This window comes from Corvus hawaiiensis, chromosome 6 (assembly GCF_020740725.1).
Source record: "Corvus hawaiiensis isolate bCorHaw1 chromosome 6, bCorHaw1.pri.cur, whole genome shotgun sequence".
In the NCBI taxonomy this organism is placed as follows: Eukaryota; Metazoa; Chordata; class Aves; order Passeriformes; family Corvidae; genus Corvus; species Corvus hawaiiensis.
The window spans coordinates 46,008,443-46,028,003 of NC_063218.1; the positions used below are offsets into that span (position 1 = coordinate 46,008,443).

Genomic DNA, 19,561 nt, shown 5'->3' on the forward strand with positions numbered 1-19,561 from the left:
CATTCCATCATCACTTTTATCCTCACTTGTCCTGTGCAGGCAGTAATTCAAAATAGCCTCTGTACTGTTGCTCCTCCATACAGCTTCTTTCAGGGCTGGAGTTAATATTCCCAAGATGCTGTGATTGTCCTAACTGTTGGCTGTGCTGGACACATGAGGGTTCTAATGACCTTCTGATGTTCCCCAGAGCTGATGTGGCCACCTTGGGAGGTCAACAGCAGCCTGGAGGTGCCTGGTATCAGGCTGACAAGCATTCACAGGATGGCAGCTGCTGGAAGAGATGATAAGTATCTGTGCAGGTGTTCTATTTTCTGTCTCCTCTGTGAGCCAGGAGGGGTCCTGACCCTGGGCTTAAAGCAAGTTGGGCTTGCTGCTCATCTCTGCTGCCTCCAAACCTGCTGGTGAATCTCAGTGTGCCTGAAGACAGTCAAAGAATGTATTTTCTTCATGCAATTAACCCTGGAGACATTAAAGGAGGAGGGCATGATCACTGGTGGTATCTAAAGGCTGTGAGATGAGAAGCTTAGCTATAGCATAATGGTCCTTGCTGGCAGTGCAGAGCTGAACAGTGGGTTGCAAATGGGACTGCAGTGGGATTTGTCCATGGAGCATCTTCATCTTGGGGCTCTGAGGGGACAGTTGGTTAAGGTGATCTTAAACTTCCATTTGAGTTTCCTTTTTTTTGCAGTGGACTTCAGTCCTTTTTCTGTGTGATGCTGCCTTAAATGATTAGCCAGCCTGGGGGGAACATGGGGATTCTTGGCTTTGAGTTTAGCTTCTGTTCTGGACTCTGCCAGTTTCTTAAAATTTATACCAGTCCAAGGGAATATCCCAGGACTGCTCTTCTAGTGGAAACTCCTTAAATCTAAGATTATTTTCTTCTGCAGGGAAAGTAGTAGCTGGAGATCACAGAGTCTGTCATAACAATTTGGACTTTATTATGACTGAGCCTCTGAAAAGCTGAGAGTGCTGTGTACATCTGCATATTGGTTCCTTAAGGATCAACAGAGCTCTCAATGCTTTATGACAGCCAGACAGGCAAAGAAATCAAAATAAATGAGAGTGGAATTGAATCGTAAAGGTTCTAGATTCTGAAAATGCAGTATCTGCATTGAAAGATGGGCAAAGGCTGGATTGGCAGCTGCTGCTGTCTTAGCATGTGAGTATGGGGTCATCCCCTTCTCCCTGGGCCAGCAGCACAGACAAGGTGTCAGGGGCTCACTGCCAGGCTGCAGTTCATTGCTCACGGCAAGACATCAGTGTCCCCTGCTCTGGGTGGCTCTGTGCAGCTATCCAGCTGCCACTCCAGCTGTAGGAATCCTTCCTTCTCACTGTGTGGAGAGAGGTACGGGCTGAGATGGTGTCTGATTCTTGCCTCTTGTCTGCCCCTCTCCCTTCCAGCAAATGAAAGAGCAAGCAAAGTGCTTTTCATCGGAAATCAAGCAGATAGATTTGGATGTTAACCGCACCTTCCGAAACCACATCATGTTTCGGGATCGCTATGGAGTGAAGTGAGTATGGAAGGCTTCCGTGGCTATATGAGCAGTGGTGCCAGTGCATATGTGAGGGATGAGCTGGATGGAGTGGACAGAAGTGCCCTGGCTCAGAGTGGCTCACAGGAGAGCAAAGCCATCTTTGCCTTCTCCTCAAACCATCACCACACAGTGCAACCCACAGATGCTGGGCTGCTGATTCTCTCTTAAGAGAGGTCCACGCTGGACCAGGCTCAGCCCCAGTTCTTGAGCCAAGCAACAGCTTGTTGCAGTGCCTTGTCCCCTAAGGGTGACAGTTGCAGAAGACTTGGTTCGGGATGGCTAGGATGATGGGGTGGGCCCATGAGGATCTGGGAGGGATGGGGTCTCCACAACAGCTGGGGTTGGAGAGGTTTGACAAAGTGACTTTGTCACTGGGATAAATCACACCTGGCTGCCCTACACGGTCTCTGAGGAACATACTTTCTGGTTCTGTGAGCCCTGCTCCTTGCAAAAGCCTTAAGTACCAGTTGTTTGGGTATTTTCAGAATCTTTGCTCTCTGTGTTTACGCAGTGGTGTGCTCATGAAGCTGGAGACCTCGTGCTCAGGTGTTTTAATATCCTTCTTTCTCCCCAGGCAACAGGCACTCTTCCACGTCCTGTCAGCATACTCAGTTTATAACACTGTAAGTAGTAAGTCCAGTTAACAGGAAGAGCGTGGTGCTTTATATATTTATTTTTATATATATATACATATATTTAAAGATTTAAAGAAAAGCTTTATATATTTGTGTAGACATATATATTTTCATGTGTATATATATCTATAAACACACACTAATTTAGCCAGTGGTAATTCCAATTTTAAGTCCTAATACTGGCTTGTACAGAGAGCTGCAAGACTCTCAGGCAGCATAAGAATCTTTGCACAGTTGTTTCATTCCCTTGTTCATTTTGTCACCTGGTAAATGACATCTGGCAGATTCCATTTGGATGAGTGTCAGCAAAGAACAAGGGATTGCTCCTTGGCTTTTCAGCAACACTAGTCTTCTGGCAGTCTGTCATGTTTCTGACTTCTTGTCTTACACCAAATGGCATCCTTGTTGAAAACTGATTTACTACAGCAAACCAGTCATTTTTAGCTGAAGAACACAGGCAGAATAAGCCTAAATTAGCAGCTGAACCTACTGCCTCCACCTCCAGGAGGGGACAGTTATCCCAGAAGATGCTGAGGGGGTTAGTTAAGGAGCCTCTCTCATGCCAGATAAATGCTTACCAGATTTATTTACTGTTTAATTATTTCAGTGCTCATATGGCTGAAGGAATCCAAAACAGCATCAGACCCACATGCTGTTTGTCATCCCAAAGATAGATTGGACATAAGGAAAACATTTTTTACAATGAGTGTGGTGAGGCATGGAAATAATTGCTCAGAGAAGTTGTAGATGCCCTATCCTGGAAGTGTTCAAAGTCTGTTTGGATGGGGCTTTGAGCAACCTGGTCTGGTGGAAGTTATCCCTGCCCATGGCAGGAGGATTGGATGAGATGATCTTCAAAGGTCCTTTTCCAACCCAAACTACTCTGTGAATCAGTGACGTGGTAGGTGCTGTAGACGTGTGGGAGCTGTGAATTTGGACATTAATGGTAAAGACTTTGAAATGGGATAGGCCTTGGAAGAGGAGAGGGAAATACAGGCAGCTTTAGCATTATGGTGGGCTCTGCCGGCACGGCAGCATGTGTGCCCCTGTTGACTGTTGCAGGAAGTGAGCTACTGCCAAGGGATGAGCCAGATTGCAGCCATCCTCCTGATGTACTTGAACGAAGAGGATGCGTTCTGGGCGCTGGCACAGCTGCTCACCAACCAGCGCCACGCCATGCACGGTAAGGCTGGGCTGGGGGCGGGGGATGTCCAGCGAAAGAAGGGAAGGTTGTTCAGGTTGGTTGGTAGAGCCTTGTTTCTCCTCACATTTTTAATTAAAGTGGGTGAGGCTTAACTACTTGCACAGCTTGACTAGGGAGCTGAACTTCACTCTTGGAGGCAGACAAGTTCTTATCAAAAAAACGAGTTTTATCCACCTGAGCTTTAGTGCTCAGTAATTAACACTTTCACAGAAGTGCTGTCCTCCCTCCAGGGTACCTTGCCCTTGGCAATCAATTAACTCAAGGTTATGAGTGTATAAGAAGTCTCACAGAAGTACATCCAAGAGTATCCACACTAAATGTGGATGTAATTCCACTAAATGTGTGGTGTATTATTTTACTTCAAACACATTAAAGATACCTTCATCTTACTCGTGGTTAGCAGTAATCTATGCACAGAAGGTTATTTTATGGGCAGATAACTTTGGACAGTCTTAAATCTGTATTCCACTAGATTACAGGGCACTGCACAAGCTTGTGATGTTCAAACATCTTCAGCTTTTCTCTGAACTTGGCAAGCACAGAGGTGTGTGTTGGGAGAGTTCTTGGCCAAGCCAAGTCTCAGGCAGGCAGCGGGAGCTGTGTGGGCCTGCACTGTGGGGCTGGGTGAGAAGGACCAGCTGCACTTGATCTGAGGGTCCTGTTGCCCAGATGGGGTGAAGGGTGGCCTCTGGGAAAGAAGGTGAAAAGCCAACTTCAAAAGGCAATGCAAGAGATGAGTTTGTAGAAAATCAGGCTGTCCCTGTCACTGCTCCAGAGCTTTCATGATTTTTTTTTTATTTCTCTCGTCTTTTTTTGTTAAGGTTTTTTCATTCCTGGGTTCCCGAAGCTGCAGAGGTTTCAAGCCCACCACGAACAGATTTTAAACAAAATGTTTCCCAAACTGAAGAAGCACATGGTATCTCTTTACTATCAGTCTTTCTATAATAATGCCACATTTTAATGATAAAGCAGTTCATATAGTCTTCTGCCAAACAGATGCACAGCTGAATGTATTTCTAACCATAAAGGACTGCTTCAGCTGCAGAGGCAGGCATTTATTAAATGGGTCTCCCAAATCTTGCTGAAGCGAATGGTAATCATTGGCTTGCTGGTCATCATTAGTGGAGGGACTGCTAAAATTTAGGAGAGCCAGGCAGGAAGGCTTACAGAGCCTGCAGCAGGAGGAACAGCAGTGAGGCTGGGCTGTGTTCTTACACAAGCTGCAAAGCCCAAAGGCTGATGCTGGTCTGTCTGGAGTCTTATTTCAGTAATTATTAGCTCCAAGTGCTTTGCTGTTGTTTAAAGTCAGGAGGCACATAAGATGTGCTGGGTGTTTTGTTGCTTGGGCACGTCCAGTTGCTTTTCTCTCTAACAGATGGTACAGGCCCATTTGGTGGCTGCAGGAGCATCTGCAGGACATACCGACTGCAGTCTAATGTCCAGACCACTGTTTTGCAGCACCTGCTCACCTCCTTTTTTTTTGCCTTTCTCCCCCTTGCATTTGGTGTAGACAGTTGGTGTTCAGTGGCCAGACTCCTAAAGTTTTCTTATGCTCCCAAGGGGCTTGGTGGCTCCAATCTCCAGGAAAAGGTGTTTGTATTACATTCATCTGCAACAGCTCTTGCTTTGTGCTGCAAGTGATCCAGCCCTGGCTGTAAAAGTGAAACAGAGCCATGTTAGGTTTTCACATAATTATAGTCACAGGCAGGGGAGGGGATGGGAATAACTCAGAAAGCTGCTCATTCCTCTTGCTCCCGAAGGCTCTCCAGCCTTGCAGGTGCACAGCGCCAGCCAAAAGCAAAGGCTGGAGCCAGCCATTGATCCCATGGGCTTCTTCGTCTCTTCCCATCCCCACTGCTTTGTTGGCTTTGCAGCAGAGGTCATGTCAGCTCTGCATGCATGCAGAGCTCTGTGCATCCCAGCACTGTGCACCAGATGGACAAGTGTTAGACCGAGGTGATGATGGTGAGGTTTTTAAAAGTTTTCTTTAGCCTGTCAGGCTGTCCTGCTCCTGCAACAGCCATGCCATGCAACCGAGGTGGTGCTTCCAAAGCTGGCTTGACTGTGCTCGGAGAGGCTCGCATGGGAATTGCTATGGAAACAAAAATGGTAGTCTGCTAGGAGTGAGTGGTTTGTGCTCCTGGAAGGTTTTTGTAAATTCCTGAAGTAGGTATTAGGCCAGAAAAGGTTCTCCCAGAAATCCCTCTCCAGTGTTGTGGCTGAAGTCTGGGCACATAGAGGATCAGTTTCAATGCATGTCTTAGGCAAAGGGCCAAAGCAGGGCTTCAACACTAGTATTTAAAGCAGGGGCTTTGCTGGGAGATGGCAGACAAGCCACATCCTGCACCCAGACCCCAGAATAAGTAAACCAACCAACCAGCCAGCCAATCTCCCCCAAAGCCTTACGAGCTGCTTGAATCTCCAGTAACGAGCCTGGTGAAATGACTGTCTCTCTTTGCTGTCTTCCCCCAGGACAAGGAGCAGATGACTACTGGGATTTACACAACCAAGTGGTTCCTGCAGTGTTTCATTGACCGGGTGAGGATGCTCTGGGGGTTTTTTGCTGCTCTGTTGTTTGCATGCACATTTAATCTGCCTGGGGTTTTTTGTAAATATCGTACTTTGAAGAAGGTGTTAATATTTTATAAGGTGGGATATTATGTACACTCACATAAGGCAAAAAATATTAATAAGGGAGAAGCTAAAAATAACTGCATGTCACTGATGACAAGCCAATTCCTGCTGCCTCATCACAAGCAGTCACTGGGAGATGGCTCAGCATCAGCAGTACAAGCTTCAGAGCTGGGAGAGATCTCTCTCTTGCCCACTGGCACTGCTGCAAAGGCAATTAACCTCACTTTGGCTCTGGAAACAACATAGGAAGAAGAAGAGCTGGGGGCACAAACCTCAACAAATAGCAGTGCAGCAGCTGCAGGCAGAGGAGCAGATTGGGACTGGAAACATGTGAAAGCATGAGAAAATTATCCTGATTTGTCCAGAGCTAATTTTCTAGTCCCGAGCCAAGACTACTTTATTTTTAGGGTCAGCATTGTGCTTGCTGGACTTGAATGCAGTGTCCAGACTTGCTAATATTTAGGACATCTGTGTGCTCCAGTCTCAATTTTCTGCTGCCCAGTCTTCTGTAAAACAGTGGATGGCCCCTTCCCCTCAAGAGGGAACTCAGTGCTTTTGCCACTAAAAGCTGTATAAAATGCAAAATCCCTTTAACTGCAGTAGCATGTGGTAAAAGAGCTGCAATGGTCAGTTGTGCCAAACTCTGGAGAGTAAGTGCAGCATCTTAAATTTGAACCTAAACATCACAATAGGATTAATATTAATTTCTGTGTTGGTGAAGTGCCTTAGATCTTTGCTGGGAGGTATGGCCTGCTCCATCATTTTGGGTATCAGTTCAATTCTGTTGTCAGATTAGGTCTGGGTGCAAATGAAAACCTCTTGCAGTAGTGTTTTTAGCAGGTAGAAATAAGCCTGTATGTAAGAAAGACCTCTTCTTTGGACACCAAATGAGTGATTTTTTAATGCTTAGTGATACATTCAATCGTTGGGCTTTCAGACCTATCCCATAAATAGCCCTTCTGGGGAATCTGGATGCATACAGGTGGTGGTTTTTGTGCTGAAAGACAAGGCTGAAAGATGATGGTGCTCCCTCCAGGGTAGGGGAATCCATGTGCTAGCATGCTTGTGACGAAAGTTTCTCCTTTTTCTGCATTCACAGATGGGTTTTAAATATTTCCCCGGCCACTCAAGTTCATTAGCTTTAAGGCAAAACCATAGATGATAAAAGACATATTTGTGTTTTAGATGAATTCCTGGCTTGCAAAGCCTAACCCTGCTGTGTGATTTGGTGCAAGGTGATGCAGTGATGGCAGCAGCCTCTGTTTCATCATCCCATTTGTGTATTTGTGTGTTTGAAACAGACCCCGTTCACCCTGACCTTGCGGCTGTGGGATATCTACATCCTGGAAGGGGAGCGGGTGCTGACGGCCATGGCTTACACCATCCTCAAACTGCACAAAAGTAAGGTCATACCTGACCCTGTGGCTGTGGTGGCACCGAGCTGGGCCACCCTTGTGCTGCTGACCTGGAAAGCCTAGCTGGCCATTTAGAGCATGCTTAGTCCCTTGTGCTGGCTGCAAAAGGCACAGTCCTGGGGAGGAAATGAGACGTCACAAGGGTTGACTTGCTGTGCTCAGCACACAGAAACCACACCTGAAATACTCCCAGCCACCTCTTCCTGTGTGCTGTGCCCCACAAGTTGCCTTTAGGAGCAATACAGACAGCAGCCCATCTATCTGCAGAGCTTTATGTGGTGGTTCAACTGAAAAGTTTGTAGAGGGACAAGTAAATTTATTAATACACTTCTAAAATGATCAAAAGCTGGTTTTCTTGCATAGTATTAAGGCAGTGATGTTTCCACCTTGAGATCTTTGTAACTTTAAACCCCTTCACTCCCGTAAGTTGATAGCCTTGGTCTGTCACTCTTCTGGCCTTCATCTGGGGCAGGAGTGCATGATGAGAACCTTTGGGCCAGCAGAATTTACGAGACTGCATGTGTTGGCTTCTGCAAACAGCCACCCTATTCTTCCTTCAGTTAAATGAAGAACAGGCTATCCAGAAATAAATCTTGAAGTATCCTATTTGTCTGCAAAAAGTGGTAAACTGGCAGGCAGGCAGATGTTTCAGTCTGGCTGTGAAATCTCTCCTCTCTGAGGAATGTGTAGTGTGGGTTGGCATCCCTCCCTACAACCCATTCCTGCCTGTAAGAGCCAGCACCTCTTCCTGCATCCCTGCCTCCTGGCTGGTGCAGGCTCGTGTCCCTGGCTGGTGGTGGCAGCTGCCAGCAGTGGCTGTTCAGCCTGACGCTCAGGGCCTGTTTCATGGAGCTTTTCCTCCTCCTAGAGGCATTGGTGAGAACTTCCAGGAATGGCCCAAAACCTGCATCCTCATCAGCACAGCTCCCACCCCTGCCATTGTCCTGCCATTGAGGAGCTACTGCTCAGGTGGCATGGATATATACGTGTATTGATGACCTTGAGAAATAGTGGGAAGGTGGGAGAGAGGCAAAAGCGTTCAGGCTGTCTCACTGTGGAGTGGGAACAGCAGCAGAATCCCAGATGAAACCAAAGCATGGTGTAACCCACGCTTGTGCTACCCTGAAATTTGTCTGTGCCACTGCCATTACTCCTTCCTCCCATCCCCCAGAGCGCTTGCTGAAGATGACACTGGAAGATTTACGTGAATTTCTGCAGGAGAAAATTGCTGCTTCCCTGCAGTACGAGGACGATGCTGTCATCGAGCAGCTGCAGGTGTCAATGACTGAACTGCGCAAGATGAAATTTGACCTGCCCCCACCAGGTGGGTAGAGGGGAAGGTGGGCAGCCCAGCAGGGACCAGAGCACCCCGCTGGTGTGCCTGAGAGCCAGGGCAGCCCAGAAGGGCTGGCACGTGTTGGGTGGAAGCATCTGTCTTCCTCACATTCAGGGCGTGCAAAAACAAACTGATGCACAGTTTGGGTTTTATTTTGTTTTCTCTGCTTCCAATGCAGCAAAGCCTGAGGAGTTTCCAAGGAAACCCCTGGGCCTGGAGCTCTCCCTCAACCCAGTAGCCATAAAGGAAAACGCAGCGGCCAACGGCCAGAACGGCCAGGTGGGTGAGCACACCCCAGACAGGGAGCCCCATCTCCACAGAGTTCCTGGCACGCCAGGAGGAATGACAGTGGTGGAAGCGAGGATTCCCACCTCCCACGGCAGTGAAGCGGCTGAAGCAACGAACGTGCCTGTTTCAGGTGGGCAGCCACTGGATGAGGAGGGTCAGGTGGAGCCCACTGTGGACAGGCAGCCATCATCTCTTCTGAAGGCAAGCAAGATGCAGGCCCAGCAACACCTCCTGCCCACGGCCCCATCACCAGAGCAGCCTCCTCTTGCTCCTGGCTGTGCCATGGTGCACCATGGAGTCTCCCTCCATGCCCCAGCTGAGCATAGCTCCTTAGACTCCTCTCTCCAAAACAGGCCGGCTCCTCCAGACTCCAGTACCGCTGAGCTTTCCGCTACGGACCATGCAGTGTGGCAGGCAAATCCCGCTGCCCTGCCAGCAGGAGAGCAGGCATCTTCCCTGAGCAGAGACGCAGTGCTCGACGCATCCCCCCATCCTCTGCCAGCCGGCTGCCGGCGGCTCTCTTGCACATCACAGAGCGATGGCTCCCCCGAGAGCGAGCGTGGGGAGGAGGCGGCAGATGACAGGCACTGCAGGGCGGTGCTGCCAGACAAAACGGGCCTGAAGCATTCAGCATCCAAAGCTGCATCCACAGGAGAGCTCCTCAGCCTGCAGCACAACGGGCTGGGCAGTGCCGCTGGCACTGTGCGCTGGCCCGAGGCCGTGGGTGTGCTGCCCGCACACAGGCAGGCGGGGGGCAGTGTGCCCATCTTGTCCAGCAGAGAGCCAGAGGCAGCAGGGCTGGCCGAGGGCTGCCCCACCCAGCGGGCATCGTCCCCTGTGGTGGAAGGGAACAGCCCCTATGTTGTTATCAAAACCACCACTCCCCTCCACCTGGCCCATGCGACAGAGCAGGACTTCTTGAACAGAAAGCAGGTGGCATTGCCTCTGTCAGAGACTGGACATCCCCTGCCTGCCACCCCCATGCCACCACCTCTTACGCCACACCCAGAGGAGGTGGAGGTCCAGAAAAGCCTCCAGAAACCATTAAACGCACTGAAAGCCCCACGACCCCCGCTGAGCCCCAAACCAAAATTACCGCCGCAGGTTGCCAAATCCTGCTCAGAGAACAGTTTCCTTTCAGGCTCTCCTTCCCTGGCAAAGCTGCCCAAGTCAGTGACATTCTAGTGGGGATAGGAAAGGTGAGGGAGAAGAAGCAGGTTCTGGAAAAGCACCCTTGCCCCATTTACAGGATCCCCTTCTGTCAGCAGGGCTGTCGGAGTGACAGCACAGCACCATTGCACATCAAGCTGTGCTTCGGTACGAGTGCCCAGCAAGGAGACGAAGTGGTGGCCACCAGCTCTAGGAGACACCAGCAGATTGGATTTGCATGTTTCCTATGGACAAATTGGAAAATGCTTTCATTTGTCGTTCCTCGCAGCTCCCCAAGCCTCATTGCTTAGGGGAAGAGGCAGGGCTGGTGAGTGTGTTGTGTGTTTTCTCCTGCTCCTGCCTGCTGTGGGAACCCACAGCCAAGGAAGCAGGTGCAAGGTGTTGGAGTCCAAAACACTTCCTTTAAAATGCCCCATCGGCACAGCCACAGCATTGCTTTTAAAGGCCTTTGTAGCAATAGATCTTTATTTCATTTCCCAGACCTGCAGTTGTAGGCAGCAGGATTTCCAGGCAGTGCCATGGCATCGTGGCAGAACACCGGCAGCCTGCTGCCCCCTCTATGCAATTCCACAAAGCAAGTGTCCGGCTGTATCCGGCTCCTGCTGCCATGGTGGATAGTGTCCAGGAGGACAGATTTAACAGCTGCTGAGTCCCTGGGACGTCTCCTTGGTGTCACCCCGGTGGGGGACTGCCAGCAGAGTGGTTCTTTCCCAAGTTCTCAAGGTGGCAAGGCCAGTGATGAAGGTGGAGCCTGGTCTCTTGGGCTGAGTGCCCTTTCTGCTGGCCTTACTCTTGCAGGGCCAGTGTGGCGAGCAGGCTCGCTGCCTTTCTGTTCCCCAAACAGGAAGAGGGGCTGCTGGCTCAGGAAACCTGCCTGCACTACCAAGCTGTGGGAGGTCTGATGGCATCTAATCACAGTACCCCAGATAAGTCCACGTTTGCTTTGAGTAAGTTAAGTGTCAGGGTGAAAAAGGCATAGGAATTGGGGAAGGGGGAGCACATGGCCCAGAACATGATCTTAGCCCTGCTGGTAGAGCCCACACTGGAAGGAAATTAACAACTGGAAGGAAACTTGGACATGATGGGTGCCCACATGCCCTTCATGGACCAAGTCCTAGAGGCCTGTCCATCTCCTCCCCATCCCAGGGTACTGCTGTTGCACAGCCCAAGCCATTGGCTGGAGGTGTGCAGGGATCTGGGGAGACACCCCATGGAAAGAGCTGGTCCAAATTTCTGGTTCCAGCATCTAGTTCATCCCTAGAGATGAAAGGACTTCATCAGGAAGGCAGATCAATGAAAAAGCAGGAAGTAGTCCAGATATGGTGGATTTGACTTTGCTGTCCAGGAGGGGTGACTGCAAATGCCACCTTAGGTTCGACTGCAAGTGGGATTCCCATCCCTTCAGTGGAGATCCTGGGCAAAAGCTCCTTTAAGTTCTAAGGAGACTTTGAAAACTACTTTTTTATCTCACAGGCTTCTTCAGTTGCATAACCTGATCTAAAGCCTACTGAAAGCCCAGCAGAAAACTTCCACTAAATTACTTTGTGGGTTCCAGGAGCTGGACTTGATGATCCTGGTGGATCCCTTCCAGCTCAGCAATTCTATGGTTCTATGATTCATCAGGGTTTATTTTGCCTTGTGTACGGGTGGTGGTTTATGTTTGCAGCAGGGAGTGTCGAAGGGAGCACCGGATCTTTGTTTGGATGCAGCAAGCCAGACCACAGCACCCTCAGCTTCCATTGCAGCCCCAGCTCTGTCCCAGACCCCATCTTCCACTGAGCCTCCAACCTTGCCCATCCTCTCCCTCTGCAGAGCAGGGATAACCCTATTAGCTACCTCGCAGGGGTGTTGTGAGGAGTCAAGTGTTGCTGTTTGAGGAAAAGTGCTCTTTGAATGTTCAGTATTTGTGTTTTGAGACACCACAGGTCCTTTCTAGGACAATGGTGCTTGAATTGTTTTTGATTTAGAGTATGTTTTTCTGTAATTGTGCATAGTTAAATGTATTTGTGTGTTAAAATACCTGAGCAGTATTTCAGGACAGATATCCATTGCCTTTTGCTAGCAGCCCACTGGCCACTGGAGCTCGCTGGGAAGCAACAAGAAGCATCTGAGAGCTGTTGGTCACATCTTGGCTTGGCTTCTGTAGCATGGGGCTCTGTCCTCTCCTTGAAGCCCACACAGGACTCCTTCTAACGCATCTGAGCATCATGCATGCAAGAGCTGAGACCTCTTTCCCCTTGTTTTGACCCATTTTCCCTTATTTCAGGCACACAGCATTTGCACATCATGTTGCTTGTGCACCCAGACTCCTCACCCAATGTCTGTCTGGGATGTTTTGCAGTATTAACATTTTGAAAGGTGGTTTGCTCTAATTTTGGAGAGCTGTCAGTACTCATTGCATGGCATTTGGTGCATGATGTTCAATATGAATTTTGATGGGGCAAGGGGTGGGGGGGTTGTCTTTCCCTCCAAGCCCTAATGGGAACAAGCAGCAGGGCCCTCAGTCACCTTCAGGCCTGAGGGAAACCACCAGCTGGTTTCAGGAACTTTTGGACACAGGGTCCTCTTCCCCACCAGTGTACTTCTTGCTGGGAAGGTCTCCAAGCTCCTCACTCTGCCACCTAAGAAACTCTTCTCCATCCTGCAGGTCCTAGCAAGCTGGTAGGTTTGGGAAGAGGCCTTTTGCCCCAGCTGGCTGGGAACCAGCAACGTGCATTGCTGTCCTTGGTGTGATGCTCTCTCTTGAACACATCAATGCATGATCCCCAAGGAGATGCCCGCTCCTGCCTCCTCCTCTGCCTCTTGCTGCAGACAAAGCTGCAGCCATGGTGGGTCTGTGGCAGCAAGGCCTAGCCCAGCCTCAGCTCTATCGCTGGGAAGAGGAAGGGAAGAAGGTTGAGGGTGACAGCTCACTAGGACAAATTACCTGACCCAAACCACTTGCAGCCCTTGCCCAGCCTCCTGCAACAGTCTCAAGCCCTCAGCAAAAACCACTCTTACCATGAGCAAACGTGGGAAAGCAGCTTCCCCTGTCCTTGCCCTCGCAGCCCTGAGACGATGCTGGCCTTGCTGCCTTCCATGTAGAGGTAAAGACCAACTCTGTGGGTTTGGGTTATTTTAGGTTTGGTTTGTTTTTCTTTGTGTTGTTTGTTTGTGATAGAGCACTTTGAGTGGCTGCAGCACTGGCAGGCAGCAGGAGCCACGGGACCCAGCTCCAGCAGGGGCTGGAGGTTGAGGTCAGGGTTTCTCAGCCATGCACTTTGAGAGCCTGGCTACCATCTGCTTTTCTTTTTATTTGCTATTCTTGTTTACAGCGTGGAACGCTTCTTCCATGACTCTTTCTAATGTATTATAATTATTACTTTTAAGAAAAAAACGTTTTTATGTCTGCTTTTTTGTTTGTTCAGTTTGGTTTTTTTAAAGGAAGGTTTTTTGGGGTAAAAAAAGTCAATCATTCCTTTTTACACTGTCCAGAGTGTTCGATGCTGTGTTTTACATGGTTGTAATAATAATGGCTAAAGAAGTTTAGCATAAGTTCAGACTCCAAGAGGTTTCTTACAGGAGCAGAAGCTGCAGCAAGACTGGTTGCCTTCTCCTGATGACTTTTAGCTTAGTTCACTGGGTATGCTTCAGCTGCAACAGGTCCATCCTGCTCCATCACTGTTTTCCTCCCTGATTTTCTACTGTAGTTAAATCCAGGCATCCCCAGCAGCAGTGGAAAGAAAAATGCACCTTTGTACTTACCACCGTCCTCTCCCAGATGAGTAAAGGGCAGCATCCCATCTGACACACAGCTGCCAAAGCTTCTTTTTTGGCCAAGATTTTGTGTTTGTTTTCCTGCCCGTAGGCAGTGGAGGGAGGATTGGACAGGATGGGAACGGGTGGACACAGCTCCTTGCACAGCAGGTGGTGGGTGGGTGCGACTCACACTCGTGAGTCAGGGCTGAGTCACGTTTACAGCAGTCACTGGGAGCGAAAGGTGGTGCTGCTGACAGCTGAAGGTGCATTTTAAAAAGCTGTGAGTGAGCAGTACCTCTGGCACACCCCAGATTTCATGGCCAGGGCTTCCTGGACTTAGATGACCACGGTGCTATTGCCTTTGAGGTGTTAGATGTGAGCAGTGTTCTGGCTCCCCTGAGAGAAAGCTGCCACTTGGTGTTAAGCAGCATGTTTATGGTAAACACAGGGCATCTGTCTGTGCCAGAGTAGCAGAGAGGACACAATGACTGACAGCGAATGGAGGGGCCAGAATTAGCTAAATGCCACCCTAGGATTTAAGAGCAGTGCCCGAAATTGGCATCCCCATGTGTCACCTGCTGAGTGCTGTAGGCTGGTTTTCCTGCTTCTATCACTCCTCTGCCTCACCTAAGAGTTCAAACAGGAACAAAAATTGCTCTCCAGTGCCCTTAAATTAGCTCCTTTGTATCAACTGTTTAAAACCTGGTCTGCAATACTACAAAAAAACCCCAGCACCACTGTACACCCCAGTGTTCATTGGTACAGGAGTGCCCTAAGGATGCAGCTCTTGGCACATCTCCTGTGCCATTTCACACTGGATGCCAGCACAGGGATGCAGCGCCCTGAGCAAGGGTGAGATGCCTAGGCTGGAGTGAAGCAAACCTCATCCCTCCTGTGTTCCAGGTGCTCACAAGCAGCCCCATTGCACAAGCTGCTTTGTGTCACCTCCTGGCCATCAGCTCCCATGAACCTGTTAGGCAGTGCCAGGTGGGACCAGGTCTAAACATCTGCCATGGTTAGTTACGTGACAGGCAGTGCAGGCTTTAGATACAGCGTTGGACCAACTGCTAAAGCAGCATCTCTGCCAAGGAGAGAGCAGAAGTGTCCAGAAGGGCAGTTTCCCTAAGGGAAAGTGAGTTGTGCTAGGTTTGAGGGTTGTGTTCCCCCATTAAATAGCCTTGGTTCACTTGGTTGTTGGAAAAAAAAAAAAAAGAAGATACTGCTTATTGGTATCCTTGATCCCCAGACTCCCTGAATGTGCCCAGTTGTGGCCTTGTGGGTGTGGTACTTTCACCTTGTCCCTGCAGGGACAGGCACAGCTCTACCACCTCCTCTGACAGCATCCCTCCAGCTAATACAGGAGCCACACGGATACGCAGCCTAGAATTTGTGCTTGATGGGGCTCCCAGGTATGGTTCTGGGGTGCCAAGCACTCACGGCAGAGAGTCCTTCCCAGGGCAAGGCCACCCTTAGGAGCTGCCCCCAGGCAAGCCTAAGCCCTTCCCTCTCTTACCAGAGCAGTGTAAGACCTTAGGGTGAACATAAGCCATTCCTGGCCTCCAGCTGCTGCTAGGAGCACCAGGTGGTGGCATGCTCCCTGCAGCAGGGATGTGCTCGTGTCCCTGAGGGGATGGGAGAGTAGACAGCCCCTGCATCATTCCAGCAGTAGCCCTTGCCCCGGTGACAAAGAGCAGGACAATCCCAAAGCCCAAGGTTACAGACACACTCTTGCTGGACAGCACTGGGACCAGTGGCAAATGAATGCCATAGATGGTGTTGAGGCTGCTGTTTAAAGTCTAGTGGTCTTATCAGCCAGGGCCTGGTTCTCCTCTTCCTCTGCACTTGGTATTTGCCAGTATTCTCTATCCCCCTTTTCCTGGTGGAGCCACTGCTGTCATCACACCAGCTCTCCAGCTCCCAGGGCTGCTCCCCAAGGCAGAACTACAAACTCCCCAGGCTGTGCTCAGCTCTGGTGCCCTGGCAGCCCCCTGTGGCTCCTGTCCTTCCTGGCTCAGAACAGCCAAACCAGCAGGGTGACCATGTCTGTCCTCGCTGCTCACTGGCTCTCTGCCAAGCCCAGGCTGCTCCTCACCATCCCTGCCCACCTCCCACGACAGGGAAAGCTCATCAACCCCTGCGTGCCTCCACAAGGCTTCAGCCAGTCGGCACTGAATAATTGATGCTAAGTGGAACCTGGAGCAGAGCCAAGCTGAGGGAGGGAGCAATGCTTTGTGCTGGTTTAGGCTCTGCTCCCAGGATGTAGCAGGGGGAGAGAGATGGATGTGCTGTGTCTGGCAGTTTTGTGCCCCAGCCAGTTTGGCAGAGGCAGTCAGAGGTTGGCTGGGCCTGGGAGTGTTCCTCCTCTTGGGCTTGCTGGGCTGTTCACCTGCTGCTCACGTGCTGCTGTGTCCTGCTGCCATGGTAGTCCTGGTGTGCTGTTGTCACCTGCTGCTGTGGCACCTGTGGGAGCTGCATGGTGCTGTCGTGCTCCTCGTGTGCTGCAGAGGGGCCGTGGCAGCAGTGGCTGGGACTTGGGGAGCAGAGCAAGGGCACCCCCAGCCCCAGCAGTCCTGGCTGGGGCTGGTTCCTTGGCTCTCCTAAGCTACAGATCCTGTACTCAACGCACAGCAAGAGCAAAGGAGTTGCACATGGGGCCAGGCCCATCTGCCTGTTCCCATTCCCACCAGTTGCAGGTGGCTGTCACACCATCCTCTGAGCAATGTCACCCCCTTCCTACAGTACATCCCCAAGTATAAAGCAGTGTATGGAGAAAATAACCCGGCTGTTGAAAGAGGCAGGCCTGACCACTTCCCAAACCATCTCCCAAATCCTACAGCCTCAGCAGCTGAGGAGGCCCACAGGACATACACCAGCATCCTCTTTACCTAGATGGATGTGGGCACCAGGACAGTGCAGGACACAACCAAACCGGAGCTGAAATGTCTCCCGGCCAAAGCCCTCAGCAAGCACCATGCACTCAGCTGCTTTGGAGTCACCCTTCTGCTGGCTGGGGAGAATGCTCCTGTGGAAGCCCTCACACACCAAAAGGCATGAGATCTGTTCCAGCACTTAATCAGCATCTTTAAGGACTTGTAAGCAATTCTGTCAGTTGATTCAGCTGTGATGTCTCTGGAGCCCCAACCCCTCTGTAACAGGGTGTGGGGCACTTTAATGATGTGAGAGAAGAACATGTATTAGACATCTGTGCTGAGACATCTGGACCTGACCTGACTAGACCAGAGCTTGTCAGCTATTCTGTCATTTAAGTATGGGTTCAAAGGTGGCACTCCTCCATCATGGGATACGCAGTCTCAACATAATCAGGATGCTGGCTGAAGCCTTCTCAGAGGTGGTTTTCACACTGGCTGGAGATCCACAGCACAGCGCCAAGTTTAGTTCAGCTTTGCCATGACCAGCTGAAGAGATCCCAACAACCAGAGATGAGCTGATGTACCCAAATATAGCAAAAAATTCACCTCTGTGGACTCTTCCAGCTTCAGCTATGCAACAGGAATAATCAGAATAACTGCACATTCTGCTCACCTGACCGCGTGCCACAGAAGCAGAACTGAGATACACAACAAGCTCCTTGTCATAAGGGAAACAACTGCAGTGTCTGGAAACTCCATCTTCCAGTGCAGGTACTTCTAGAACAAATGTGCCGTGAATAACTATGGGGAAAATCAAATCCCTCAATTTCTTCTCCAAACCTACATTCACTCCAGTGAAACTGTAATCCTGGTATTACTTTCAGACTCGAGAAGTTCAGCTAGCAGAGAACACATTGTGAGCTCATGTACCGACCTCCTGCCTGTCAGGGGCCAGCAAGGTGCTGTCCTGTCCCCAAATTACCAGCACCAAGGCAGCAAGTGAAAAAAGCCAAGTCCAGAGTTAACAACTCCACCTGACAGAAGTGATACAATCTGATTTTTGCCAACAGCAAAGATGAGACCAGATCACAGCTGACATACCTTGATCTGTTGTGATTCTTCTCCTGCAACAAAGATGCAGTACGACATTAATACACAATTAATAAATGGCTTTCACAGAAGAGCTGTGGTGTCAAGCTTTTAGCACCTCCTTTTGCTCCTAACCTACCTCCAACTTTTAGCATGGACTTGAACAATGACTTGTGACCTTCCAATTACGGCAAAAAGCTAACCAGCTCCTCTGATGGTCTGTTACTGACCAGGACTGTTTGACGAGCTTGAAAACCTTTCCCTGCGTGCAGAAACCTCTCTGAAAGGGAGATGCTCTTACTTCAGCTTCCTGCTCCTCACCAAAGTCTTGTAAGTAGTTTATATTCTGGCCAGTGCTGTTCTAGCACACCCTCACCAAGATGTGTCAGTTTCTTGGAACTATTGCTATTGCCCTATGAAGACACCTCAGCCCTGGTGCTCTCTGGAGCTCCTCAGCTTCCTTGACCAGAGCTCCCACTCCTTGACTATGGCATTTGACTCCCAGCCAGAAATGAGAGGAGACTCTCAGTGGTTAGAGCCATCCAGTCCTTGAGAGAGCCCCAGAGTGTTCTCCTCTGAAGGCCTCCAGATAGATCTGTCCCATTCTTCACCAAGGGCCTGGGGAAGGATGGGTTAAGTTCTACTGCGGAGCACCAAGTTCCTAGTGCAGTAACACTACCAAGCAAAGGCCCCCATGTCATCTTCAAGAAGGACAAAGTATCCCTTCCCTCTGTCCCATGACCAGTTGGGCACAAGGTGCCAACTTTAGGAACAAACCCCATACTTCCAGGCTTTACACTTGAAACAGCTCAGAGTGGGAGGTTTTCTGAGAGTCTCTGGTCCAGTCCCATCACGTAACACCAGGCTCAGCATCTTCAGCAATCCTTCCAGCACAGGGACAGATGCTGCTGCAAACAGCACACCCAGCTAAAGGCAGGGCACTCTCCCCTTGGGCAACTTCTCCCACTCCAGCTGCTATCAGCCCATCTCCTGCGGGAACAGGGTGCTAGGCAGCTGCAGCCAGGGTGGGGGCTGTGCCCCACAGCAGTTCAGAGCAGACATTTACAAAAAGCAAGCCATTAGCACAAGTCCTCTCTTGCCCAGGCCAAAAGCAAAGACAGCACCCCCAAGGAGTATGGGAGTTGAATTCTGCTGCTGCCTGGCATGACATTGGATGGGGAGTGCGATGGGAGACTGCTCACATGGATGGTGGGAAGCCCTGGGTGGGCTGTGGCTTTGTGCTGGGGGTGACCAGGGTTTCTGTACTGGTTTTGCCATGTGAGGCATGTGACTCACACGCCACCCTTGCCGCTCCCAACCCAGACCAGTCTTGGCTGCCAAACCCAGCACGTTTTCAGGCCTGGGCTAGCCCATGCAGAACAGCTCCCTGCCACACTCAGCTGGATCACCTTCCCCCTTTGATGCTCCTAATTCTGGATGCCAGCTAAATTAGCCTGTGCAATAGCTTGGAAGAGGGAAAGACAGCAAGTACCAAGCCACCTGCTGCACTGAGTGCAATGCCTTGTCTTGGGGCTGAAAGTGAAAGGCACATGGGACAGACCTCAGGCGAAAACCCCAAAGGAGCGGAGCTGAGCAGAGACAGGGTTCCCAAGAGATCAGTCCTTATCCAAAACACTCTTACCCACT

At 50.2% G+C, this 19,561-nt stretch overlaps 1 protein-coding gene across 8 annotated transcripts in view; it reads left to right on the plus strand.

Annotated features, from left to right (window-relative positions):
* Window positions 1-18,008, plus strand: part of LOC125327829 (USP6 N-terminal-like protein) — an 80,895-nt gene extending 62,887 nt beyond the window's left edge. For all 8 annotated transcript variants that reach the window (XM_048307771.1, XM_048307775.1, XM_048307772.1 and 5 more), the window contains 8 exons: window positions 1,402-1,511; window positions 2,110-2,158; window positions 3,233-3,353; window positions 4,196-4,290; window positions 5,847-5,912; window positions 7,310-7,409; window positions 8,595-8,747; window positions 8,938-18,008. In XM_048307771.1, coding sequence (XP_048163728.1) covers window positions 1,402-1,511; window positions 2,110-2,158; window positions 3,233-3,353; window positions 4,196-4,290; window positions 5,847-5,912; window positions 7,310-7,409; window positions 8,595-8,747; window positions 8,938-10,232 — 1,989 coding nt within the window. In that variant the 3' untranslated portion in view covers window positions 10,233-18,008. The remainder of the gene's footprint in view (window positions 1-1,401; window positions 1,512-2,109; window positions 2,159-3,232; window positions 3,354-4,195; window positions 4,291-5,846; window positions 5,913-7,309; window positions 7,410-8,594; window positions 8,748-8,937) is intronic.
* The last annotated feature ends 1,553 nt before the right edge of the window (window positions 18,009-19,561 follow it).